The 27,985-nt window shown below is 39.7% G+C and overlaps 1 protein-coding gene across 2 annotated transcripts; it reads right to left on the bottom strand.

Moving 5' to 3' along the window:
* Positions 1–10: 10 nt before the first annotated feature.
* Positions 11–27,657, bottom strand: smpd3 (sphingomyelin phosphodiesterase 3). 2 transcript variants are annotated; one of them, XM_079450108.1, is made up of 8 exons: positions 27,548–27,657; positions 13,307–14,979; positions 8,104–8,179; positions 6,064–6,225; positions 5,502–5,591; positions 2,734–2,797; positions 2,503–2,665; positions 11–2,026 (listed from the first exon to the last, which is right to left on the bottom strand). In XM_079450108.1, the coding sequence occupies exons 2-8, from the start codon at positions 14,705–14,707 to the stop codon at positions 1,925–1,927; spliced, it is 2,058 nt and encodes a 685-aa protein (XP_079306234.1). In that variant the 5' UTR covers positions 14,708–14,979; positions 27,548–27,657; the 3' UTR covers positions 11–1,924. The 2 variants fall into 2 exon arrangements, with proteins under 2 accessions (XP_079306234.1, XP_079306233.1); XM_079450107.1 differs by lacking the exon at positions 27,548–27,657 and adding an exon at positions 17,418–17,596.
* Positions 27,658–27,985: the final 328 nt, after the last annotated feature.

Below are 27,985 nucleotides of genomic sequence, written 5' to 3'. Positions count from 1 at the left end.
CACACACATTGAATCAAAGGGGGATTTTTAATAAAAACCAAACGTGTCATAAAGAGCTGACATAGAGAAAGCTGTTCCCTTCTCACTCTTCCGTTAAATGCATAACCAGCCGTGAGCTTGCAACAAGCAGCATTCCTCAAAACTTTAAGAAACCGACAACTAAAAAACAAGTTAATAGTCTTCAAAACAATATATAGATAACAGTAAGATGTTAATGGACAGCAATTGGTGAAGCTTCTGGTTTTTAACTGCATGCATCTTAACTACAGTTCTCCCTGTTTGACCTTTGACCCCCTGATTTTAAGAGGAGGATGACATTTTACGTTCTAAAACTACTTTTTACAATCTTACTCTTGAATTGAATCCCTTACAATAGTGAAGATGGAAAAATACTACAAGCACTGACCTAGATGACCTAAAATGGTCCCCACAACACCTTTATAAAGGTTCGTATAGGTTTCATTTTTATGGCACACTGATCCCATCAAAGGTCATGAAATAAAATATAAAAAATAATAAGAAAATTGTGCCAGAAGGGTGTTTGGGGACAGGATGTATCTTTACTCTGCATTTTATACAAAGTCATGTGAAGGGTTGGTTTTACGATTCCCCCATGTGACATCACCCAGGTGATTGGTTAAACTTAAGCTAGCGTGCTGATTGGCTAATCAGTCTGACGGTTGAAACAGGGCGGAGCTCTACACTAGGTTGCTGTGAACCTCTACACAGCGAAAGCGGATAATAAATGCATTATGGGAAATGTAGTCATTTGTAAAAAGCATATAATCTACAAACAATTTTAATAAGAATAATAACAACAATAATATCAACCTTTAAAGGGAATTTTAGACCGTATAAAAGCAATAAAGAGGGATCCCCTGTGGGTTTAACTGGGATTGGTTAGATCGGCCGTTTTTGGTACTGTTGCCTGAAATCGATAAGTGTGTAAACATTTTCAGGGGACGGCCATCTTGGCTCAAATATGTAAACACTGAACACTGCGACTCTTTTTACGGCACCATTTCCAGTGATGGAGCCAAAGCAATACTGCAAAGGGAAATGTGTTTTGTGTGTGTGAGAGAGAGAGAGAGAGAGAGAGAGAGAGGTGGAGGTTGTGTTAATAACTCCTGGGGATTTCATGTCAAACATGCAGGCCATGACAAACATAGCAGTGCAATGAAACACATGCATCTTCTGGCAATCCATACATCCAGTGGTATACAGTTGGTAAGCAGTCCGGGACATTTCAGACATTTTCGTATCCCAGCTTTGCGCTTAATCGTTTATGACGGACTTAGTAGTGTTGGCTGAGGTACAATAAAACCTCAGCATGAGTATATAAACTCCCTAAAAAGATGACGCGAGGCCATAGAAACCTTAGAAAGATGTTAGAAAAGAAAGACACTTTGCTAAGGTCTTGAAGAACGCTGAGGGATAGACATAGAGGTTGTCTCCTCTCGTGGTGGACTAACTCTAAACGACACAGAAGTCAATGTCCTTTCCATACTGTGTGACAGGACGGTTTCATGCAACAACCGGGTCATGGCACCAGAATAACTCCTCCGTCTCCTTGCCGGCTCTGGAGAAGTGAGGTGAGACAGTCTTTTGATTTCTTCTTCAATTGAGATGTAAACGCGGACAGTCCAGGTGTAGATTTCGTGTGAGACTGTGTCCGTATCCATGGCAACAACAGAACGTGCGTGTCTGTGTCATTTGAGAACGGCGGTCCGGATGGCACGCCCGTGAACTGCTCTCAGCCGATGCATCTCCTCGATGGTTTTATACGACCTCTCAACCATCTCCATCACTGGAGCCTCATCTGACATCTGGAGGCTTGACAAATGCCTCCTGCTGTTTTTACTTACTACTCACTGCTCTCTGTCTCTCCGTGGCATTGATATTTTTGTAAATTTATGGCTGGATTCTAACTCTCCTCTTCTCCGGTAGACACTACCAGTCTCGCGGCCACCGAGAGGTGGTCAGTCAATCCGGCCAGTTGAGTGATGAAGCTGAACTCTTCTATGTCCTGTTGAAGTTTACAGATCAAAGCGCGAGTGAGTACTAAAGTAACAAAAACATGTATCTATAAAATACATACATCGTCTGGTGATGGCAGTTTAACACTCCATGAATTATCTTATATAAAGGTAACTGAAGTAATGAACATGCTAACATGTTATTACACCACGTATCCATGTGATGGCACTGCATAGCTAACAACAATACAGTATGAAAATAAGGTTCTAAATAGCATATTAAACCATTGTTTAGGTCTTCTGGGTATTCTTTACATAAAGAGAATTTAACATACTGTGCACAACATAAACACATAAAATAATCTGGAAGCAAATCATTTAGTTTATATTTTAATCTTCTCTTTTCTCATTATTATTCAGTACAATCTCATTATTAATTCAATGTTTTGTTTAAACACATCTCGGTGTTTAGTCGTATCAGCATAAGAAACTCGATATGGGAAGTTGATCTGTAATCACAACTCACGACTTTCCAGTCCTGCTGCAGGCCTTCCTCTCTATAAAGGATGTAGTCTATTCGTCTGCCGTTGCCCTTCAGGGGGATTTTACGCCCCTTCTGGCTGGGGCAGTGATTCTTGCTGGCGGGAAAAACCAAGTACTCCTTTCTTCCTTCTTCATTCTCCATAACCCTGTCGGACGAATTAAATATAAATGCCTACCCTTGCCAATTTTTTTAGGTGTTGTGTGTTCAACCTACTTTTGAAGACTCTCTGGTGAGCTGACTTCTTCGTCGTATAGCCCGCTCGTGTCCAGCAGTGTACCTGTACAAACACAACGTACAGGACAGTTTATATAATGGTTCTTAGAGGGAAAATTCACCCCAAAAGAATCGGTGGAACACAGCAAAATATTTTTTGAGAAATGACTGTGGTTTTGTGTCAATACAATAGAATCAATGGAGGCCGATGTTGCTTGGTAACTAACATTCTTCAAAATATCTTCTTTTGTGTTCTGAGTATAGAAACAATCATTTTTGGAATGACACGAGGGTAAGTTAATACTGAAAAACGTTTTCATTGCTTCCTACTACATAAGCTGGAGATATATGCATAGATATATAGAGAACAGTACACATGCATGTATACTGATGGTAGTAAAATCATTGGCCTCTTAATCAAACATCTCTTCTAAATGACACAATCCATCTTTGCCCTTTTAACATCAACAGCACTGCATATATTTTAAATAGAAATGTCTGACAGGTATCATTATTTAATAGAGTGTTAAGTCACTCATGTACGAGATATATAACATCCTTCTGCAATTAAGATTTCTTTAAGAGACGCCCATAGGGACTAAACCCACTGGAGCCACCCGGGGTATCACACACCATTAATATATGCTCACGGGAAAAGCTTACGAGTCAAACAGGACTTCTGATATATATAACCATAATAGGTTTCTAAGGTTCCCCCTGAACTCTGTTCTGTGTTCTTTCTGCTTCACTGGTTCTAGAATGCAGATGAGGTCTTCCAGTACTTTCCAGAGGGCTATATTAAGATGAAGGTGATCTTTCTGAATGACGAACTTTAATTAAATGCTTTTATAAAGAAAATGTCTTGGGAATTTAATCAAATTAATGAAAACCATTTAAACTCTTGTTTTCATGAATTTGGAACCGCAATGCATATTTTGCATTCTTGCTGTATAAAAAATCTGACCAGGATATTTGTCATTTCAGCTCTATCAGAATTGAACACGTCTGCCTTTTTTCCCAGTTTTTTAGCTAAATGACACACACTCTAAGAAATCTGATCCCGTCTGTAAAGTAGTGTCTGTGTTTGCAGTAATGTACAGTAATGCTTCTTCTTTGTCGAATAACGTAACTAAATCTAAAACTGTCATTGCAATGACTGGTGTACATTTATTATGGACTTTACCTCGTTTTTTAATTTTAACTTGATAAATAACCATTGCCATACAGAGTCATGCAGGATCCTTTATTCTAATGTTTAATGGGATAGTTCAACCAAAAATGAAAATTCTGTTATCGTTTCGTCACGCCCTTGTCATTTTAAACATGTGTGGCGTTCATTCTGCTCCAGAACACAAAAGAAGATATTTAAAAAAAATTGTTAACCAAACAGTGACAGTACTTATTGACTTGCATTGGTTTTGTATCCATATAGTAGAAGTGAATGGTTACCACGGTTGTTCGGTATGAAAGAAATTCATACAGATTTTTCATTTTCGGGTGAACTATCACTTTTTTTCTTTGTTTAAATCTAAAGTGATGTTTCAATCCGTGGAAACGCTTCAAATCTAAACTAACATTTTTGCAAAAGTGACTCATTTTTCTAGAGGTCTTTTAAAAATAGTTTTGTTTTTCATTTCATCTTCACCTCGGAGGTCGGGAAGCCCAGAGGACGGTGAAAAAACAGGGTGTGCTGTAAAAGAGAAGTGGAACACCCCCACACGCAGCACCCTGCTAAAATCCAAAGTGCCATTAAAAACCTTTCGTTCTGTTAGATCTATTTTGGAAGCGGGGCTGGGCAACAACTCTCCGGTGGTCCCCCGCCAGCTCAACTAGTGCACCATCTGTGTCCGACCACGGTGGGAACGGCCGTGAATCATCTAATTTAGCCCTGATGTGGAGGCCTCTCCAAACTCTTAAGAGAAATTGAGACAACCTGATGCAATGCTATAAGAGATGATCTTGATGTTTGTGGAGGCTTTGAGATGTCTAGGAAAAGGATAGCATGTGGGTGCTTGGTTTGCACTTACATGATGAATGTCCTGGACAAGTGGCACATAGATGTATGAGCAAAACCAACATTTTTAAGTTTATCAACTTAATATAAAGGTTTTTTTGTGTCACAAGTGGGGATTCACGGTGTACTGGTGCTACGGCAGCATCGCGATGCTACAGCTTCAAAATACCCGCTATGCCGCTCTATTTTTTAAATGGTAGTATCGTTGTACCGTACATAGTTTTGCATATGCAATATTAATATATAGTTTACTATAGTCAAATAAAATGTTTCAGATATACAGTATTTGGGTATTTTGGGTTATTTTTAAGATTTGAATTATGAACATGACACATCATCGGAATACCACAAGTAGACAGAGCGATATATAAGCCTATAAATGTCAGATATTTTGGTTATGTTAGTGGTGTAAAACATATTTAATCTTAAATTATTTAATAAAAAGGCATTTACTATAAAATACTATTTGCTCATTTTGATATATTTTTATATTTATATCAATGGAATATTTGTTTGATTTTGATTTTCATCAATTCAAACATTTGTTTGTCACACCACAGGGTCAAAAGGTTAAAAAACTGGATAAAAAAATTATAAGGATGTGATATTTCTTTTCATCGGATTTCATTTGTAAATTCATATAATTTATAATCCACGTGTCAACCACTCATCTAATGTATGTTTACCTCAATTCCAGCTTTCTTCCCACTTAAACCACACCAACAAGGCACTTATAGTCTGATGTTAAACTCACCCAGGGCCCATGGTTTGTCCTCTCCAGGGCCCAGACGACACGGATCTTTGTATTGAGTGAAGAGAGAATGCTGCTGTTCCAGTTTATCTTCTAGAATAAAAAAGAGAACCAAACAGAGAAACAGCATGAGACATATACAGAGTTTTAAGAAAGGTCTACATTGCCTCCTTCTGGTCACACACAGCCAATTCAATGGTTGCACTTGCAAGTTTAAATTTAAATTTAAACCCTGCAAGTTTAAATTTACAAATCTATTTTATAAGATGTAAAATAAGGATTGTATGAATATATCTGGTTCTAAAATCTGTCTGGATGAGCCACAACCTCAAGACTATATCAAGTCAAATCTTTACAGTAAAATTAAGCCCTGGTCAGACCTGACATGCATTAAATCTTACAGTTTAACTTATTTGATCCAAATCATTAATATGATCAAAATAATAAACAATTATTAATAAATGTAGTTCTTTTTTTAAACAGTAATGTCGAATTGCTTTTGACGCAGTATTATTTCCGCTGGATTGTGGTTGTACTTGATGTTTATCAGGCCAAACTCTTTTACCAGAGGAGCAGTTGTCAAAGTTGAAATCTCCGAGTATGACGTCAAAGGCGACCTGATCTTCCAGAACCTTCTCCTCATCTGCCGACCCCGAGGTGGCCCTCCTGAAGTCAGAGCCCCACTCCAGTAACAGATCTAGCTGCTCGCACCGCACAGACGAATCAGCTGAGAGAGGGAGACATTTACACAAACTATAAGGCAAAATCAAACAAATTCCACAAATTCCATTTTATGGCGGATTTTATTTAATAGAGAACACACTTGCTGTGTAGCACGCATCTGCAAGATTAATTTCTGTGTAATGTAAGGAAGTAGCGTCTGAGGTGTCTACAGTTTATCACATCCTAGCGACTCATTCTGAACTTCTGGCAGATGAGGAGAAATATAGAAAACGGTTCAATCGCATTTAAATTCGAATGTCTTTTTTCTAGACAGAAATGTGATGAAATGGTGAGCAAAAACATTGCGCTCAGGTTTGCCAAGTACTATAAACTGAATCTTAAATGCAACCTGAAAGTTTTCTCAACACTTGATCCGCATATAGGTTTTTATTTCGCAATACCAAGCAGTTGAGGGTTTCATATTGATATATATTCTCTTATTCTCTTTTCTTCAAACCACTTTCAAGAGAATCATTTGAAACAAAGTTATACCTGAACTATAACTGACATCTCATGGGCTTTAAAAGAGGCAAAAATATATTCAAGTCAAGAAAACTCACATACATGTGTGTATGTCAGTGGGATAACTTAAATCCACCTCCGCGCTCGAACTCTATAACACGCACACGCTTTGACCGCAAACAAGGGCTTGAGAATATCCAGAGACGGCGCTGCCTCCTTCTATTAACTGAGCGGCGTTCGTCCCCGAAAGCGTCTGTCCAACATCATCTCCAGGATAATCAGGTCTCGCTATCCTTTTCTTCCCCTTTCTGCCTCTTTCCCCTATGTTTCATTTACCCTCCTGAAATAGCCCTCGCTCTATTATTAGAACGGGTGGCAGACACACAGAGCCGTAGGTGGGTCCCGGAATAGCAAGAGTGTCTTCGTAAAAAATGAGCGCTGGAGACTGCAAGCTTTAAATAGGGCTGATGCTAGGATCCGCGAGGAGCCTGTCGCTATGGAAACGGAGACTCTGTGGGCGAGGGGGACACGTTGATTAATCTGAGCAGGGAAGAGGAGCGGTGAAGGGGGGTCAACATGCAGTGATGTCACAGTATGTGAAGTGTGGATTTGGTCAGATGTGCGATAAAATACGGAGCCTTTTATTTTACACACATAAGCACTGCCTGACTTTTATGTGCATTGAGACTCATCGCATTATGTGGAAATCTACTCGGATGTGTGCTACCACGCATTAGATCCGGAGGAACCTGTCAGTTTCACTCAGCATCACAAGTCAGAGATCCTCATTATGCCGGGGGTTTGTGCATCTTGTTTTGCTATGTATTTGGGGCCGTATTGTTCCAAAAAACACAATAAAACCTAAAAATAATTTGTAAAAAAGTTGTATTTTAACATGTAATTTTACATTTAAGACTATGGAAATTATAATTACTTAAAATTTGAGCAATTTAAACTTTTTAAATCATTTTAACATTGTAAAGATTTTCACATTTATGTAAAAAAATATGATGCAAAACGTGCATAACAATGCTGGGGTTCTTAGGGCATCGCTTTGCAGTCGCTAAAGTGTTCTAGGTGGTTGCCAGGGACATTTTATTTGCGGTTGCTAAGGTGTCCTCTGTGGTAACAAAGTTTAAAAAGCCCAATATCAAGTATGAGATTCAGGTTCATAGACATAGCTCTAGTCTCTCTCAATATAAATCGAATCTTTTAATATCTTCCTGGTAAAAAAAGACATAAGCAATAGAAAAGCAATAATCTATATTTCGTGATTACATTAATTATTAATGTATCATTATTATATTATGTTTGTCACTTGGTTTTGAAAATATTCAATTTCCTAAAATAAAGGCCGATGCGGACATCCAAGGTTTCAGGACGATATGTTGAAAGTGTGCTCTCTATTGAAGACACCCACCTTCAATAGCATGCAAATGAGTACACGTGATATATCCGACAACCCGCTGTTCCTGAGCAGAGCGTCCTACCTGCACCTAAAAGAGAGAAGACAAAATAAACCGTGATGACTTTACCATATCAAAACTTTGAAATGCAAAATCATTTATGAAGTGCTTTCGACACCCGGAGTGCAGTTTTTATCTCTCTCACAGTCGGTACGTCGCTCATCTGTCATAACATTCTGGATTCCTTTTATCTGCCCGTGGGTCCTCTAGGCACGGTGTTAAAAGGTTACAGTCACAACATGAACACCACTGAGCTGTTCAAAACACCTGCTCGCTTAGTCTTAATATTCAGGCACTATATACCTATAACGTCTTTACATACATCTGAAGACATAGTTATTAGATTAGATTCATTAGATTAGATTCAACTTTATTGTCATTACACATATACAAGTACAGTGTAACGAAATGTAGTTTAGGTCTAACCAGAAGTGCAGTTAGCAAGTGCAGGATATACAGTTAGAATAAATACAGAATACAATATGAGAGAATATAATACAGTGGGCATGGATTATACAAATATTTTGCAGTAGGAATGTTCTATGAAAATATGACAGTAGGTATATACTATGAACAATATATACAGATGGCTATATACTATGAACATTAATGTACAGGTGGATATGAACAGATAATAATTTAGACTAAAATAGTGCAAGTGACTTAAGTATGCATATTATGTATATTATATAGCATTTTTTTCAATAGATCCTCCAAAATATCACACACTGGACCTTTAAACTTTTTTATACATTTTTGTTTTTGTAACTATGATATTAAAATTTCTGATTCAAGGTGCACTTGGCACTGTTTCACGAATAGTAAGCAAGGACAGTGTATTACATTTTCACCGCTGGAGCCTCTGTGAACTGTGTTCATCCGGACGGTCCATTCAGTGTAAATCATTCAACTGTCCCAAAAAGGACATCTATTCCAAATGCTGAGAGCTAAATTACGGAAAGCAACCTTCAAACACGACAGCCCCTAAAGTCAGTCTCCACAAAACTTGCATTTGACCAGCGAGTGATAATAAATGTCATTGTTTTTTTCTCAGAAGTGATTGGTAGATTTAATCACATCAATGAGAGACTGCCTGTGGTTTCCTGCCATGAGCTCATTCTTGGGCCGAAACTAAAACTCGTTCTTTGCTGTCATTTCCCTCGTTTTCTTCCTAGTCTGCATCTTTCTGCCCTCTCTCTTGCGTATAAATATTTCAAGCATCCATGCTTCGCTAAGTGTGTGTGTGTGTTTACATTGACGGACCGGTGGAGGCAGAGAGCTCAGAGGGGCGGAATTGTTTCGCGTGTCTCCCGCATGTGTGCAAGTGTGTTTCTGTGACCTTGCGTAACGCTTTATAATCGGGTCAAAGTGTACATGAGTGCATGAGTTGGTTTGTGTGTGCGCATACATGCAAATAAGTGATAATGAACCGTGTGCTAATTTAGATTTCCCTGCCAGGCGAGGGATCTCTGAGAAGGTTGAAGATTATTTGACTTCTTAGATCTGCTCGCTAAGTCCAGCAAACACACACAAACGGAGAGAGAGAGGCTGGCAGTCTAATGAACTTCCTCTCGTTCGTCTAATCCACTGGCAGCTTGAATGCTGAGCCGATATTACAGAAAACAAGACATGGCTAACGCCGAGGACTGCTTTTTTTAACCCGAAATAAATATTCTCTCATCGTTTACTGATCTTAATGTCATTCCAAACCTGTATTGACTTCCATTGTTTAGACACAAAACCACAAAGACATTTCTCAAAATATCTTATTTTGTGTTCTGCAGAAAAAAGAGTCTTATACTGGTTTTGAATGACACGAGGGTGAAGAAATGATCAGTAATTATATTTTTGCATGAACTTTCCTTTTAATCTACTATCTATTGTGAAAAGGGAGAATTATCATGAAGCATGATATTGTGCCAGTGCAACATGTAGGGAATCGCTTTTATTGCAATGATTGATTGATACGATATTGATCCTTTGCAAGAAAGTACTGTATATTGAAGCTGCTTCAACAAAAGAAATAATATAAAAAAAATCTGCAAACAATGATATGAATACAAAACTATATATAGTGTACTAGGGCTTAACTATATACTGTATGGTTGCAGTGATTCATTTATTGCAACATACTGGTAACAAGATGTGAAATGACACAAGCAAGCAAACGCACACATCCCTAGCAAGCAACAAGAAGAACGCATGCATCTTGCATTCTACCCTTGACGTTGAGAGCTCGAAAGTCTTGTGAATAATAACAAGCTGACTGAACGCACATACTGAAAGGCTTTAATCAGAGGACCACTCGTTCCTATGGGAAACATTTTTAATTAATATCTCCACTCCACACACATTCCACCCTCTCTTCCTGCCTCCATTCATTCCTTTTCCAAATCTTTTTAGACAGGTTCATGTGTCTTTGTTTATCGGAGGCTGATTTATTACCCATGATGTCTTGCTGGTGACAGCAGTGGTGGAGGTGAAAGCAGTATTAGTAACTAACTAAAAGCTTTTAACTACATTTCTTGGTACTGTGAGATCAGCTTTTCTTAAAGGAACAATACGGGATCTATTGACAGAAATGCAACATAATATACAAAACTACTTCTTCAGAAGTGTATAAAGATCGTACGTAATGAACCGTTATGTTTGTAATACCTTAGAATAAGCTATTTATATCTATATGCAGAGCGGGCCTACATACATTGACTTCGCAGCCATGTTTTGTACAGCAGCCATAAACGGACAAAAAGCGTCTTCCTCTCTCTCTCTCTCCAGTATCTAGATGTGTACAGATAAACAATGACACTCAAAACTGCTCCGTCACACAGCTAATATATCATCAACAACAACATCTTGGTTCTCACAAACAGAAAACCAATGTTACTCACATACTGATCCGAATCAAAGCAACCTCATCTGGGGGGATTGTTAGACAATTTTTCTCTCCAACGTCTCTCTGCTGGAAAGTATCTCCATAGATATCTATGAGTATCTCCGCTAAAAGCCTGAGTACCGCAGGTCCAAACTCGTCTCTGCTGAAAAGTCTTTAAAATATTGACGCAGGTCCAAGCTCCGCCTGACTTTTATCCTTCTTTTTATACTTAAAATCCACAGACCTTTTATGTTTTGTAATAAATAAGACATCGCTCTTTCTATAGTCTTTCTAATGCCCGCATGATCTCTTACCTGCGTCAACATGAGAAGACGCGTTGTCGCAACCGACGACATATTTTTGAACTGTGGTGGACACCGTCGTGCATGGACAGAGATATTCGTTGCAAATCTACAATACAACACTAGTGGCTGCTGTAAATCAAAAACTGCGCCTTTAACTTAAAAAAAAACAATATCTTTCTCGATCTTGAGATGACTAACAGTGCATCACTTTTTTTTGCCAAAATTCTCAGTGAAATTGGGTCTTCAGGGCAGTTTGAGTGAATTATCTCATTCAAATAAATAAATAAAACACTGACTCGTCTTCCTTATTACTTGTAAAATATTTAGCCGTATGTCTTCTTTTGGAAAATACATTTAATACAGTAATAATGTACAGAGCCACCGTTTGAAAAAGTGGCTTCATTGAGCGAGATACAGAGAGAGAGAAAATAGCACTGACCGCAACATCCCTGTCTGACGGTGTTAATTAAAAGCAAAGACACCTTTTCTCATAAAGAACTGAAGTGTAAACTTTCTAGCTCATTATTGTCAGTTTTGCTCCGATTGCTCCACCCTTGTGGGACTTTCACAGCAGTACTTTCCATTGCTATGTGTCAGACAAACCGTTACTGTGCATTAACTCTACTTTTAAGTTTTGTCTTCTTATTTTCAATCTTTCGGGACTGGATCACAATCCTATTCTACAGTTCAGGCTACACCTGAACAAATAGGAGGGCAGGAGCTTTGAGATGTATCCAAAGGGAGTCAATAAGTCCTGTCAAAGTGGATGGATTGAACCTCAATTCAAGTAAGAATATCTTCAGTAAGCACTTGTACAGGCCAAAGACATTAACTTGTTGTCTCTTTGTGTAAAGCGTTCAATATTTAACAAGTAGCTTTGTTTGACATATAATGATGGCTGGCCTCTTACCCTTTCGAAGGGAAAGGAGATCTGGTTTGGAGCTTGGCCATCATTGGCTGCCGTACAGAGATAGAGTAATACTATCTGAATCCTAAAACCAGTTTGACATTTTTTCTTTTTCAGAACACAAAAGAAGATATTTTGAAGAACATTGCTAAACATACAACATTGGCCTCCATTGGCTTGCATTGTATGTACACAAAACCACTGAGACATTTTTCTAAATATCTTGTTTTGTGTTTCACAGGAGAAAGAGTCATATACAGGTTTTAAACAACATGTTGGTGTACAAATGATGACAGAATTAAATATTTGGCTGAACTATCCCTTTTATCTATAATCTGTCAACTAATGCATACATATTCGGCTTTGTGTCTCCACAATGAACCATAATGTTTGGCTCATACTGAGAAGGCTAGCCTCAATAAAAGGCACACTGTGAGAAACAGACACACATTGTTTCAGAGTAAAGTTATACTACATTTTCAGCATACGTGCACAGCCCCATTAGGGCCATATATAATCCAGCTGCACTGTATCGACCAAGCTTTAACCGCGAGAGGAGGGTGTGCGTTTCTGAAGGCATGATATATGAGTGTTTCAAACAGGCCCTTTGGGCTACAAAGGACTAGTGGTTAATTATTCAGAATGTTTGTGTTCACTCCAACCATCAGTCCAACTTAGACTACAGGGAACATTTGCCATAAAGCACAGCCTTTACGCACAGGCTCTAACTTCTGATTTCAGTATTAGTGAAATCGATTATTTTACCATATTAAATATAAAATTGAATAAAGAAGGCAAATTGGTAATCAATATGAACTGTTTGGTGTATATTAAACACTTCTTTCTCCATTGAAGGATGGAACCGATTAACTCCAATAAACTGTATTTCAGGCTATTCAAATCCGCTTCTGGATGGCCACCAACAACCTTTTCAAATTTATCTGGATTAAAAATCGATGTAGCTTCAAATAGCCCTGCTCTACATAATAAATGCAAGGACATTTTAATCAATAGTAATGCGTTACATTATGATATGAAACAAAGCTACGGTGTACTGTAAACAAACTCACCTTGGCAAAAAGAACTCCCTTAGCTGCCAATGCATCCTCACTACGCCCATTGGGGAAACACTCATAACGGGCGTCTAAAATAGGGTAGCGACTGGCCAACAGCAGCCCACTGTTCAAGAACTTGAAGCGAGAGCAACAGCCTTTCCAGCCATAGCGTCCCACATCGCTCAGCACATAGGGGAAGTAGCGGTGCAGCTGCCTCCTGAGTCTGTCTGTAGCCCGCCTGTCAAACACTTCCTGTAGACACAGGAAATCCAGGTTGGCTGGGAAGAAGGCGGAGATCTCGTGGTCGAAGCTGTCATCCCCGTGGCGCCGCTTGCGCCCGACGGGTCGTTTGAACACTGATGTGCGGTGTTGTGAAAGAGTGTTATTGGGCGATATGCCTCCATCAGCCGCATGAAATCGAACCAGGGATTCCCTGGAAGCTGTGCGGCTTTCGAGGCTTCCTGTATCCCCGTCTTGATGGTTTCCCTTTTCACCATGGGCCGGTTCAGAATCAGGGGAGGTAATGCTGATTTGCACTCCGGCTGGATGGAGAGGACAGTCTTCGGAGTTCTGGGTGATGTTGCTATGCACTGGACACTCGCTGGAGGCGTTTGAGTCTGCAGACTGGTGAACCGGGCAATCTGCATGTTCTTCTCCATTGGGGTGAAGAGGACACTCGGCAGAATTCTGGGCTCCGGTGTTGTGAATGGGGCAGTCTGAGCTCGTACCTCCTGATGGGTGAACAGGACACTCTGTTAACGCCTCGGTTTCGCTTTCAGTGGTGACTGTAGGCTCGGGTCGATGGTCCAGAGAAGAGGTGCGGCGGAAGCCCTGTGTGGCAAGGCTGCAAAAGGAGACAGCGCTAATTGATGTATTAGTAGGTGAGTCGATGTATATCTTGATCTGCGGTCTGCTGGCACCGTTGCGGATGCGTCTGCCAACTTCCCGTGCCCGTCGTTGAGTGTCCGCCAGGTTATTGAAGCGTGCCAGCGAATCCGGCAACAGGCAAACGTTGGCACTTCCAAAGCAAAAGCTGCGACCTTGCGGACGCCATTCGGTAAGCGTCGCCGCGGTGCCGGCCGCTGCACCCTGCTCGGCGCCATGTTTGTCAGGTTTCTGATGGGAGTATATGTAAGGTTTCCTGATGCTCTGGAGTGGGGCCCATAAAAGGAAGCCGAGAAATGCGAACGGTAAAGAGGCCAGTAGCAGCACCAGGTAGAAGGGAGTAGAGATCAGAACGCCCAAAACCAAAAAGGAACAGGGATCCTGGGAACGCCTGCGTTTCTCCAGCGAAGTTGGTACGCAGGAGGCCAACAACCTGTCCAACAGCCAGTAACAGGGGAAAACAAAGGCCCAAGACAGACGGCTCAGGCAACTGAGTAAGGCACTGGGGTAGGGAGAGGTGTGCAAGACCATTTCTGGCTCACCTTATGGACCAACTCCCTAACATAAAAAATAATACAAAAAAAGAACTACAAAGTGAACCCGCCCCCCTGTGGTGGAAAAACAAACACTACATGGTGCTTCAATGTGTCCAACGTTGAATTCTGGGTATGGTGGGCTCCTTCCCCAGCAGTGCTACAATCTCCTGGTATTTCTGATCATGGTGATGTAAAAAAAACTCCTGAGATCCAGAATACTCCAGGTACGGGAACGTGAAAGGCTTCAGGTCCTCCTCAGCGCAGAGCCTGCAGGGAGGGGGAACAAAATACACAGGCAATCAGCTGAAAGTGAAGGATAATGTGCAATCAACAAATTGGATCCCGGTAACATTTTAAACGTTTCTGAAATCATAATGAGTGATAAACAATAATCGCTTTTAATAGCAGGCACAATGTCAGGTCACCAAATGTAGCTTGTTGTTGTGTGACAAAGCTGCATTTGCATCCATTTGAGTTAAGCAACATATAATTTGTTATAAATAAAATATGGCCTTATAATTGACCTTTTAAATGTTCAGTATTCAAATGTGCGCGATTAGAATATTCAGAACAGAGGTCTAGCAGATGTGGCTTATTATCCCGAGTGACCTTCTGATTGCAACAAATTATCATTTAAAAAGCCAGCGCTGTGCAGGTGTTACTGTAAAATATAATAAATAAGTTTCTTCTTAAAGTGGTGATGGATTTCTGGTTGTGACACATGATTCATGATTGCAAACAAACGGAAAGACGAGGAAGATTAGACTGCAATCTCACTGGGAGACAATCAAGGCCATTATTTGTACGAAAAGAAGAAAATTATCCGTCTTTGTGATGTGGAAATACCAATTAAGTTCACCTTTTTCTTGAACAAAGAATGTAAAAGTAGGCCTACTCACAGATGTGTTCAAATCTTGTGATTTTAGAGCCAGTGTTTTTATTCTACGATATGTGACCCAGTAAGTGAAATGCCAGTTTAAGTCATTTTTGTTATTTACAGTTTTCTGCATAAAATAATTTTATGTAATGTGAAGAACATTCTCTGAAAATATAATCTTGATAGTCGTAATATTGACCGAATAAGACTATGTCAAAAAAACTTAAAGGTCCAGTATATTAAATTTAGCGTATCTGGCGGTGAGGTTGCGAATTGCAACCAATGGCTCACTCCACCCCTCACTTTCGAAGCACTACGGTGGCTGACACAGAACTAAGATGTTTTGAATACGCTTCTTTGCTTAAAGTGATAACGTATTTACAAAACGTGTTCTGTAGAGCAGTTTGTCCGTTAAGGGCTACTGTAGAAACAACATGGTGATTTCCATGCAAGGGGACCCGCTGTGTATGTAGATAGAAATAGCTCATTCTAAGGTAATTAAAACATAATGCTTCATTATGTAAGGTCTTTATAAACCTCTAAAGACATAGTTATGTATATTATATTGTATTTCTGTCAATAGATCCTCCAAAAAACTACACACGATACCTTTAATGTTATCTCAGAATTAGGTTTTGAGACTTTAGCATGAATTTCACAGACTGGGTCACATCAAAATGATTATAATTCATTATTTAATTTAAAAGAATCAAAAATGAGAATCTTAATTGTTTCTCATAAACAGTGACGTGCTTAAATGGTAAACAAAGAAGATTTTTGTTAATACGTGAATACAGGAACCTATGCTTTTCAAAGAAAAGGTCAAAGAAAGGAACCTTTGTTTTAAAGTCACGACCTCATTCTTTTATGTTGAGATGCTGGTTGCCTTTTTGTGCCACTCTCGGATCAGATGCTCTGAACCCCTGACCTAAATCATCAAAAGATTTACCCGAGATCAAAGAGGGTTGGTCAATCCTTGACATCATCAGAAAATCTATTTTCTACCGTGTTTATAACTGGGTTGATGCTTTGCCCTGATGTCGAGAGACCAAATAATAGAAATAGAGGAAATACATACATATTGCCTAAAAGATGTTGGATAAAACATTTAGAGGATGATTGCACAGCGTATGACCTATCAACCACGGGGGAGGGTATAGGCCATAGGCAGATGGTGAGATCAGACAATATATGACAAAGACGAAAGAGAAATAACTGTGTTTGTAACCCCCTCAGAAGAAATAACAATGCTCTGGGGATTTAAAATGAGTGTGTGCGTGTGTGTGTGTGTGTGTGTGTGTGTGTAAACATACTCATATTCACAAACAAACCAATGCAAGTCAACATGACATCAAAATTGATCTTGCATCGTATAATGCATTCCTGGTGTTAGTTAAAAAGTTTTACATAGTACTCTAAAGAGAACAGCTTGTTTTTGTAATATTTGATCAAAATGTAACATTAGGCTCCGCCTCCTAAACAACTTTCGGCGGATGTCACTCCTCCAACCACCTTTCATATTTATGAGAGTTTTTAAAATATAATAAATATATCTATATTTTGTCTAATTCAATGTCCCAATTCCAAACGCTAAACAATCCTGGGTTCTTTCCACTCATGGTTGGGTCAAATAACCATAACAGACTGCTAACGCCGTTTGATGTTGACTTCAAGCATCGAGAACACCCCTCGTACATCAACAAAAAGAAAACTCAAAAATTCTCCAATAATGTATTCCTGTTCACAACACAACAGTAGTTACCCCAGATAAGCATTAGCAGCAAACACGTAGAGTCACGTACACATAATCCCCTTCATCCACGCTCACCTCATCTGCACACACATCCAATCTGTGGTGTAATAACGTCCAGGGTTTTATCCATCAAGGCTGCCTAATCTGTGTCCGGGTGCACCGACTGTGCAGAGACCATCTGAGAGGGCTGATTTTGACAGTGAGTTTGTGCGGCCGTCTCGCAACACTGACAGAAACGACCGTCAGCTTTCAAGAACAGGAAAAGGAAGAGCAGCAAATTGACGTGTGCTGGTTTGCAGCTGTGCACGCTGTATAAACTCGCATTAGAGCACACAAACATGTGCGGGGGGTTACGCGTACCTACCGCTGAGCAGCTTTCAGGTCACCCACAAACACACACATTTAAAGCTCTCGACTGCATGAGAAAGTCTCCTGGCACTTGAAACATTACTATAGCAACTGATGTAGATACAAACTGAATCAGACTTAATTAGTTGATGCTACAGAAGATGGCTATTTTACAGTCGAAACACATTCACGTAGTCTTTCAGACTGATATGTCTGTTTCCCTGCTAATGTTATGTGTGCCCTCAATAACTTGCCTCTGATATTGCTTTAGGAATAACCAGGAGACTGTCATACAGGCAATACAGAGAACAAACGTCTGTTAGCTAATGGTTTGTTTAGAAAGCCTCCACTATAGATCTGTTTAAACTCAAATCCTTCACCTGCGAATCAATACCGATCACAACTTCCATCATGAGGACAGATGGGGGAGAGAGAGAGAGAGAGCGAGAGAGGGAGACATATACAGAGACATTAGACATTAGTGTCTGTGCCTGTTTCCTAGCTACTATAAACTTGTATTGAAGAAAGGATTAGAGTTTAGAAGAACTTGTTTAAGGTTCATTTATGTGGGGAATCTTGCAAGAAAATGTCAATGTTCCACACGCTGCAGTTGGCACTTCTTTCTTACTGTGTGTGTGCGCGTTCGAACAGGTCTCTGTTTGTTTGTTTGTTTGTGTAGTGTAGTGTGTGTGCTATAAAGCTGATAAGTGTACATGAGGGGCTGGTTGTGTATCCGGTAACTTCAAAGATCGATGCAGACCCATCAGCCAGACTGTGCCTCTTTTTTATTGGTTCATTATTAATGGTCCTCAGTAAGAGAGACAGATAGCATGAAACAGGGTTCTCAAGCTTTACATAAAGCTTGGAGTGAGATCACGTGCGGTTAGGGGAGGAGCCCAATTTTAGCCATTGTTCATAATTAACCAGCACAAATTACATGTAGCATTATTAATGTAACTAGAAAGACTATTAATACATCATTTTAAATAAAATAAAGAAATACATCTTCAAAAAAAAGCAACCTTCAGAAAACGTACATCGTTAATCTTAAATTATACTATTTGAGGGCTATTCTAGTAATGTTTATAGACGGTTTCAGCAGTAACAACATAAACAAAAGTTATGTGGCCCAAACTTAACTTCCGGTAGACTTCTTCAAAGAAACAATAACTGTTGGGTTGTTTTAATTCAATTGAACACAATTAAGATTGATAAAATGTTTACCGAAAGTTCGGGCCATTGCATGCGTTCGATGAAGCCGTTTATAGGTACCAAAGTTGGGTTGTTGTAAGTTTTAGGTTAAATCCCGTTCACACAAAGGATGATAAATATGAAGCTTACAAAATCTTTGTTAATGTAAGAGAATAGCAGAGTACACACCACAACCTTAACAATAGCGCTTCAGAGAAACAATATGGTCAGGTTTACTTTCAGAGCATTTTCTCCAACTGATAAACAATAAATCATTGACGGGCGATCAAAATGCATCAAATTTAAAGGGCTCGCACATGTAAAACATTAACCTACAGCACACAAGCTCAGAATAAACGTAACGTTATTTTGTGTTGGTGTGGACGCTAATATTATTATCGTTATACAGTATTTATCAGTCTTGGTGTGAACAGGTATCTAATCTGACAAAAGTCCAAAAAGTGCTTTAAAAAAAGGCTGCTACAGGTGTTTAAAACATTAACACGGACTTTAGGTAAATTGTTATCTGAATCTCTTACCCCTCCAATCTCATCCTTTAATTTCCTGTGCAAGTTGTGCTCTTTCGTTTGTGTGTGTGCGTGTTTGTTAGTGTGTGTGCTAGAGTGAGAGAGTGACACTGCACTAAGCACACTCAAGGGAGTTGTTGCCATGGTGACGCCACTGCGCTCACTCATGGGCAGTGATGCTGTTGTCTGTCAGTCTGGTCAATACAACACACACAAGCACACACACACACACACACAAACACACATAAGAAATTAATTTTTTGCTCACCAGATCCACATATAAGTTAACATAACAGATAAGAAATTAATCTGCTTTTAAAATAATGATTAAATATTGAGCTGTCAGATGAAAGTTATTTACTCTTCCAAAGCAAATTAAACATTGAATAATCAACAACGTTTCTGTTCTTTGAATAGCGTTTTAAAAGTTCCTTAAATATGTAAAGTAATTGTAAGATTTTGTCTTGTTTATCTCATAAAAAGCATCTGTTTAGCATTGCAATCTATTTTAAACGTACCAACATCAAATAAACATATTTTTAAATAAATCTTAGATAAACATTGTGGCAAAGCACATGTGATATACAAGCAATCACAACGCTTTAAACTTAAAAATGCATTGGATTGAAAAGGGACAATAACCAGGCGAGTATCTTTAAGGCCCATAATGACAACACTTCTTTCACACAGGGTGATAATGAAACTCGGTACAACTACAAGAAACGCTCATTTAGCTCTATTCATGAATTTAAATAAGATAACCGCATCTCTTGAGTATTTCCACAATTAGATCCAGTTTGTGCATTGAAAAAAGTTCTCATAATATAATTGAATCCAATGCTATTTTCTCTGGGTTGTAGATAAATCATGTTTCAGATGCCAATCGATGAAACACATCTTTGGGTAGATTACAACTGCCTTCCTAATCCTTTTTTTATCAATACACTTAAACCGAATCAATCTGGCAATCGATCGCTAACTTTACTATGGTCTGTTTTACATATGCGTTTATGCATTTGGCAAACACCTGCACCGTAAACGAAAATGTAGCAATTTCACATTGCAATGCAGTTGCTAAGGCATGCTTTTTTAAGCAAATGTGGTTACCAGGGTTTGTCTAGGCTCTTGCATACTAGCCTAAAACAAATTAACCTCTAAAATATTCATCTTTCGAAGTCAGCTAGGTGAGATGATGTTAAAAATGTAATACTGCAACAGCAAACACAAGTAATGAATTCAAGACAACTGAAGTCTAGCTTGCCCCACTATGTAGAGGTTTTACCCTACACTGTGTCTTATCTGATTTTAAATGCAGTTAAAATGATTTCATGTCAGTGCCGGAATAATCATCACAATTATCTCCCTTCCTAACGCAGTGTGGTTCTGCCAGCACTTTCATTCAGTGCGGAGCAACCATTACTCAGCCAGAGTCGCTGACACCTGCTTACACAAGGTGACGGCTGCTTTTACTGCGCGGGCGGTTGCAAGATTGAGTGGCATCCGGGGGCAAGACAGACAGAAGATTGTTTGAGGGCAGAAGTGTGTGTGGGATGGACGACGAGGGGCAACGTGCTATTAAAATCGGACTTTTTAGATGTTTCTCACTGTGCCTTTAGAAACAAAAGGTATTAACACTTTTTACATGCACTGTAGTCTACAGCTGTTTTCAACTACTATGGTCACCTTTGTTCACATATAATGTTTTAAAAGAGCCTCTGACACATGACTCACATGACTATAATGTTTAACCACTGATTTAATGACCCTGTTTCCTGTTGACATTTGAAACAGTCAGTGTAAGCTGCCAATGGGTTTTGCCTTGGAAATATTGCTTAATGCACTTTTTCACAGCTTTTATGTCACTGCATGCTAAAAATGTTGAGGGATGATCCACCCCATCCTTTATTCACCCTCTGTGGAACACAAAAGACGATATTTTGAGAAATGTCTTTTGGTTTCGTGTCCGTACAATGGAAGTCAATAGAGTCTACTGTTGTTTGGTTATCAACGTTCTTCAAAATATCTTCTTTTGTGTTCTGCAGAATAAAGTCATACAGGTTTTCTGAACATTTATTTCTACATTAATCCCATCTCAAATCGTAGTTGCATGTGCATGTTTGCTTATTGTCACGGATCTCGAGGAGAGATCTCAGGGGAGAACCCAATTGCAAGGCAGCGGAGATGAAGGGGTTTAACAAGACTTCAATCAAACAACAAAAACACCCTCGATGGGGAAAACACTAACTTCACAAGAAACAAAAACCAAAAACAATCACTTCCCACAAGGGGAAAAAATAACAAAACACTAGGTAACTTAACATTAATCAGACCAGAACTTGACATGACCAAATAACTCTACCTATGGTGCAGGAAACATGTACAATCAACCAGCACAAGACAATGGACAAGAGGGTATTATATAGGGAGACTAACAAAGGAGATAACGACGGGCAGGAGTGGGTAATGCGACACAGGAGGAAAGCTATGGAACGAGAGGGGCAGGGCCAAATGACGAGACTGGAGAGAACGCATATTATATCCTGATTGACCATAATATGTTTCTCTCCACATAAAACACGTGGGTCTGTCATGATTCTGCCCCTAGACCAGAAAACCAAGACAAGAGCAGGCAGAATCATGACACTTATAAATGAATTAAGACCGCTATCCACAGATCATTTGGCTTGTACAATGACGGCAGAGGATTATGATGATGGTTCAGGTTTACCCATCATGCTCTGGGCCGTTGGCCCATATGGGCCCCCTTGTCTACAGGGTGTTTGCTCTAAATATACAGTGAAATCTAGATCATGTCAGATCAATAAGGCGCATCACACACACAGACGTCGCCCAAACACTACTAGATGTACCACACTGAGTCTAGCAGTATAACCCTTCCCCTTGAGCCAGTGATATTTTCCCTGTTGTCTTTTGACCCGTTTGTCTTACTCCACCGGTTTCATCACTCTCCAGCTCTCTTTTTTCCATCTGTACGCGTGACTCTATGTGACCCGCGCAAATACAAATTGCTTCTGGACTTTGGCTCTGAATGAAAAGACTCAAAAATCAATAAATCCTGACCTGCCTAAAGCACACATAAAGTATGAACAAAAGACAAAAGATACAATTCATAAATATAAATTCGTACTTTCTCTAGGGACATAGTACGTAGATTTAACATCGACTTGTTATGTATTCTCCAGGTTGACAACTAATGATACTTTTTGCTATATAGTGTAAATAACGTCTCTGCATTTGTAGTAGATCTGCTGGGTCATGTATTCAGTCATCACAGTATCATCTAAACATTCACGGGAAGGAAACACAAACCACAACAAGCCACAATCAAACATTTCATCCAAATGTTCTTGAGCTGACATGCAAATGATTCATTTGCTTAAGCCTTATTGATTCAATATGTGTGCTTCAATCCTAGTCACTGTAATATGGCCAACATTCAAAACGAAAACTGATATCATAAACATGACACAAACTGGGGGTTCCCTTGTCTCTACAGTATAGCCCTAAAAGGACAAACTGCTCTACAGAGCTCGTTTCGCATGTTTTCTCATTCGGCAAAGACGCAAAAACTAATTTTCATACACTGGATCTTTATAGTATTTAAAAAAAAATTCACTGTGATTAACATTTTTGACATGGTCATGCTCAGACACAATTAAGAATATCAAGATTTTTGCAACCGTACTAGATTTGATAAATTGGAACTTTAAAATAGAACATAAGTTTAATAAACAATAGAAAAAAAACACTATAAAGTTACTAGAGTATTTCAACTTTGAGAAAGTCAGTGCTGATGTGCTTTGAGAGCACCTGTTCTTTTAATACTTATCACATCTCAGACGAGTAGAAAGAGACATCATTGTCTATAGAGCTTAGTACAGAATAGGGGAGGATACAAGAAGAGAGTTGCCATGGAAAACCGCCTGACACTCACACTACACCAGTAAGGCTAAGGAAAAAGAGGTGACCAATAGTTCATTACACACAGAGTGAGTGAGAGAGAGAGAGAGAGAGAGAGAGAGAGAGAGAGAGAGAGTCCCAGCAGGAAGTTGACAGTCCACCTGTTCTTTTCTTTGTCCTGCTGATCAGAACAAGTTCTGTGACAGCACCTTAGCCCCTGCACCATCTCCTGCTGCCCGGCATCACGGCAACCCACATTAACATCCATATGTCACAACATCCATAAAGAAGCAGGACACAGAGTTCCATAACATGCACACCAACACACTAACATGTGTGACACACTTGCAGGGGCTCCAAAATGTGTTTTAAAGCCAAATTAATGTCATTAAAATGAAGAAAAATAGGTCTATTCAAGTTCAAAATGAAGACACAAAGCACTTAAGGCATCCACTAATAATCAATTTAGGGGTCAATCTGGTTATTTTGTAATACATAATAGTTAAGTTGTGATAAAAATATGCTTTTATATCCACCTGGTTCATGATTTTATTATCTAATGCAATAAAAAAAATTTTTCCAGTATGGCCTCAGGGTCTAAATACTTCTTTGGGTCACCACATGTCTCCAGACACCCACATGCACAAACACACATTTTAAAACCCAACCTGCACACTCGCACATTTCAGAAAAGCTCCTCTGTTATCTGTTTGAAGTCAGCTCCTGTCCTGCAGGTAATGACAGACCCCATCCGTGGGCTTGCTGGTCCCTGACGGAAAGCACACGGTGCATTAGGGTGGTTCAGAACCAAAGCGTCCTCTGTAATCTTACAACAGTCACGGCCTTGAGTGCACACCCACGACCGGCGTCTCTCAGCTGGAGTCTCTTAACTGGAGGTTCTCCCAGAACCACAGTCCTTAAATAGCGACGGAGGTACAGTTAGAGAACGTAAACCATGGGTCCTAATCACAAGGGATACAGTAGATGTGTATTTGCAGGAAATATTGTTGGATGCATGATGGCTGAAATAAATTCACATAGGCGGGTAAGCAACCATTTTATAAACAGCTTAGCAACCACAAAGTAACAACACTCTGACATCACGGCGTCACGTAAACATATATTTTATAATAGCAGCACGCACTATTCCTCAAACACTGTAAGTGGTTCACATAATTATTGTTAGGATCAACATCATCATCATTACAGCACAGATGAAGTGATCTTATATCAAAATAACATATCCCTTCATAAAATGCCTGTCAATCCGTTAATGGATGGTTGGCTAGGTAGTGTTAAACCAAAGACCCAATGTTCTGTAAATGACCTACAATGACACACACACGAACATATCACACTGCTCCGGCAGATTAACTGAACAAAAAGCAAATCCTCTCTCGTTGTATTCATATTTCCCTGTGTACCAGCAGAGGACATCTAATCTCTCCATGTTCACACAGTCTGTTCGAAGAGCACTGCCAGCATCAGCTCGGACAGACACGAATGTGTGTGTCTTCGTCACGGTGGTGACTTTCCATCGGTTTCTATTGTTTTTATACAAAGTTAATAACTTTTTTCTGACCCATGTGCTTAAAACCAAACCTCAGAAACCTTGATGTATTTTAACATTTTCGTTAACATATTTCATAGGGATAGTTCACCGTCAAACCTGTATGACTTTCTTTCTTCTGTAGAACACAAAAGATGGTATCTTGAAGAAAGTTGGTAACTGAACAGCACCGACACCCATTCACTTCTATTGTATAGCCACAAAACCAAAGCACGTGAATGGGTGCCGGTAAACAACATTCTTCAAAATATCTTCTTTTGGGTTCTGCAGAAGAAAGTCATACAGTTTTAAAATGAAGAGAGATAAATGATGACAGAGTTTTCATTTTTGGGAGAACTATAACACAAAGGGCAGTGATACAACCTAAATAAAACATTTACAGCAGCAACCGAGGTTTGAATCAAAGTTCATTTCCCTGTCCTTTTTCTTGTCATTATTATTCTCTACTGTGTTGACTTTCAGTAAAAAAGTCCAGAAAAATAATAATAAAAAACTTTTTTCCTCTATGGTCCCTCTGGTAACTATAACGTAGGTAACGGAGGTTTTAATATCACCGTAAAGATACCGGTATGTGGTTTCCATAGTGTACACAGAACCAGCAGCCTCAAACAAAAAAGGCACTGCAAATGTTTTTAGACTAAATTAAAATCGTGCGTCTCTAAGCCTTTATGTATTTGTAAATATATTGGTCCACTACATTTCCATGTGCAAACATTGCTTCAGCCCCTTGCAGCGGGAGAAAACAAGCAGGGCAGAAAACAGTCCAGCGTGTCATTCAATACACAAAAGCATCTTTGAAATTCAGCACAGTTCTGAATGAACCTGAACAAACTGTCCAAAACACAAATACACACAATCTGATGCCTTGTGCTGTCCCTGTCCTATATCTGGCCTGAAACACCCCTAGTGCAACATCTGTTGACCTGTCCCACAACTACAGACCTAAAAATAGACCGTCACGTCACTATCGCACTACACTGCTGCTACATGGGATGGTTGTTGACAGATTTTTAGGCACTTCCATTTACGGCTGAGACTGAACAGTGGAGCTAAACTGAATTTTAGATCTCTGTGTACGTTTTCTTTCCTGTGGTAGAGTATAGGAAATATGCATATAACTCTAAGTGCTAGTAATCAATACGTTCAGTCCATTTTTCTAGAGGAGAAGACTGTATTTCATTAATGTCTAGATCTCATTTTGCAAACTTTTAGCAGTAACAAAGATGGCCCAAATTCTTTTCTACACGGACTAATAGTCAGTTCCTGATTTACTCTTGAAGATTCATCCAGTGTATAGAAAGAAAATAGATTTATGTTGTAGCTTCCATCTCAGACAGATTAAATGTATCATACGTTTCAGCACTTAAGAAGCATATTACACGCTGCTCTCAGCTGTTCCTCTAATGGCTTCAGCATAATTACTAAAGGGCTATTCAAACATTTCTTGATGGCCATTTTGGCACGCCGACTAGAGACTTTGACACGTGTTGTGATTTTTTTCGCCATTGTATAGCATTCAAATGCCTCAAAAAAAGAAACCTCAGCATATTCTGAGAGGAAACAACCTGCTGAGTTTGATTATCACTGCGTCATTTCTCATTTCAAAACCAGTGACCACATATTACCTCGCCCACTGTCGTGACTTGGATAACTGCCTATCTTGCGAGGCTCTTCAAGGTAAAGTGGCCCACTATAAATCTGAAAGGAACATGAGGTTTATTGGCCAAGCCACGGCAATCTATCAAGAGTGAAGTTTAGGAAAAACTGGACCGGCTACAGAGTTCCATGCTTTTGGGTTAAGCATCAGAAGTGGCATCCATTAACATCTAAATCAATTAGTAAACAAACGGGTTGGAAAATGGGACCCCGTATCCACCGTTGAGGCGCCTGACCCCGCCCCATTCAGTCTCGTGATCTATTTATTATTGAAAAGCTATAAGATCGTGACTTTGATGACATAAGCATGTGCTACTAGATCATTAATTAATATACAAATATATTTTTGTACTTAAGTGACAGGTTGTGTAGTACTGTAGAAGAAACACCGACTCCTACACCACCTTCACCAACGACTTAAACTAACTATACACCACACTTATCCAAACCAGAATACTAAACCCGATTTCTCAATACTAAGCTATTTTGCAAGAGAAATCCTGAATGAAATATATGCAAAAAGATACACGTGAGCTAAACTACAAATGCTTTCATTGCAGCGCATCTCGAGAAATCGTGGCTCTCCTTTCATTTCTATCAGAACGCATGCGTACCGCGAAAATAATAAGATGTTTCTTATTCACTCGAGCGAACGCGCTCAAAAACAGCGGCGCGCAGAAACACCTGGCTTGAAAATCGCATCTAACGCAGCCTCGCGCATGCAAATGTCATTCAAATCGTTCCCTTTCTATAGTGAAAGCGGTGCTCTAAAGCCAGAAACGGCGCAGTTCTGTGAAACGATCAATAAACAGCGAACCAGTTGAACAGTTACACTGAGCAAATCCTTTCAGTGATGTCGTGCAAGTCTCACAAAGACGCGTGCTCGGTGATGTCCATACACATCAGGCGGACCCTTCCTCCCCAAGCTCCCCATTCAGCTCCATCTCTAACTTTTCAATTTCGACCAGGCGGGCTGCATTTTCAATACTCACAATCCAGGAGATCGGAGTTACTGAGAGGTGAATGTCTCGTTTTTCGCTATTTCCTTGAGAGATATCCGCGCTCGTGGTCCGCCTCGCCTCTCTCTGCTGACGACGAAGCCGAGTTTCTTTCCAGCACCAGCGCGCTTTGAACAGCTCCATTGACGTCACTCCCGCGAACCCGACCAACGCCACGCCTTTCAGATAACGACAGTATTTCAATCTGCGAGCTGGAGGAGGCCCCACCCAACGATCGAGGATACTACATTCAAAGCCGATGAACGCCGGTGGTGTCAAGTCTTTGTGGCAGGGGCGATTACCCAAACCGCCTAGTCAATGCCGAACAATTGTTTAGTGATCGGACCAGTTTTGAATACTACTAGAACACAAAAGAATGTACATGGTTCGTTATTTCGCATCAGATATACACGTCAGCATACGCTTTAATAC

The sequence above is a fragment of the Barbatula barbatula genome (assembly GCF_947034865.1).
Source record: "Barbatula barbatula genome assembly, chromosome: 25".
Taxonomy (NCBI): Eukaryota; Metazoa; Chordata; class Actinopteri; order Cypriniformes; family Nemacheilidae; genus Barbatula; species Barbatula barbatula.
Note: the sequence above shows the minus strand (reverse complement) of the source record. Positions and strands in the feature narration are given on the sequence as shown.

What these genes read in the sequence shown, in the direction of transcription:
- smpd3 (XM_079450108.1), bottom strand. Translation starts at nt 14,707, where the DNA reads ATGGTCTTGCACACCTCTCCCTACCCCAGTGCCTTACTCAGTTGCCTG. An exon ending in GGACAAACCATGGGCCCTGG is followed by an intron (nt 2,798 to 5,501) that starts GTGAGTTTAACA and finishes GTGTTTGTACAG; the next exon opens with GTACACTGCTGGACACGAGC. An exon ending in TCACCAGAGAGTCTTCAAAA is followed by an intron (nt 2,666 to 2,733) that starts GTAGGTTGAACA and finishes TTCGTCCGACAG; the next exon opens with GGTTATGGAGAATGAAGAAG.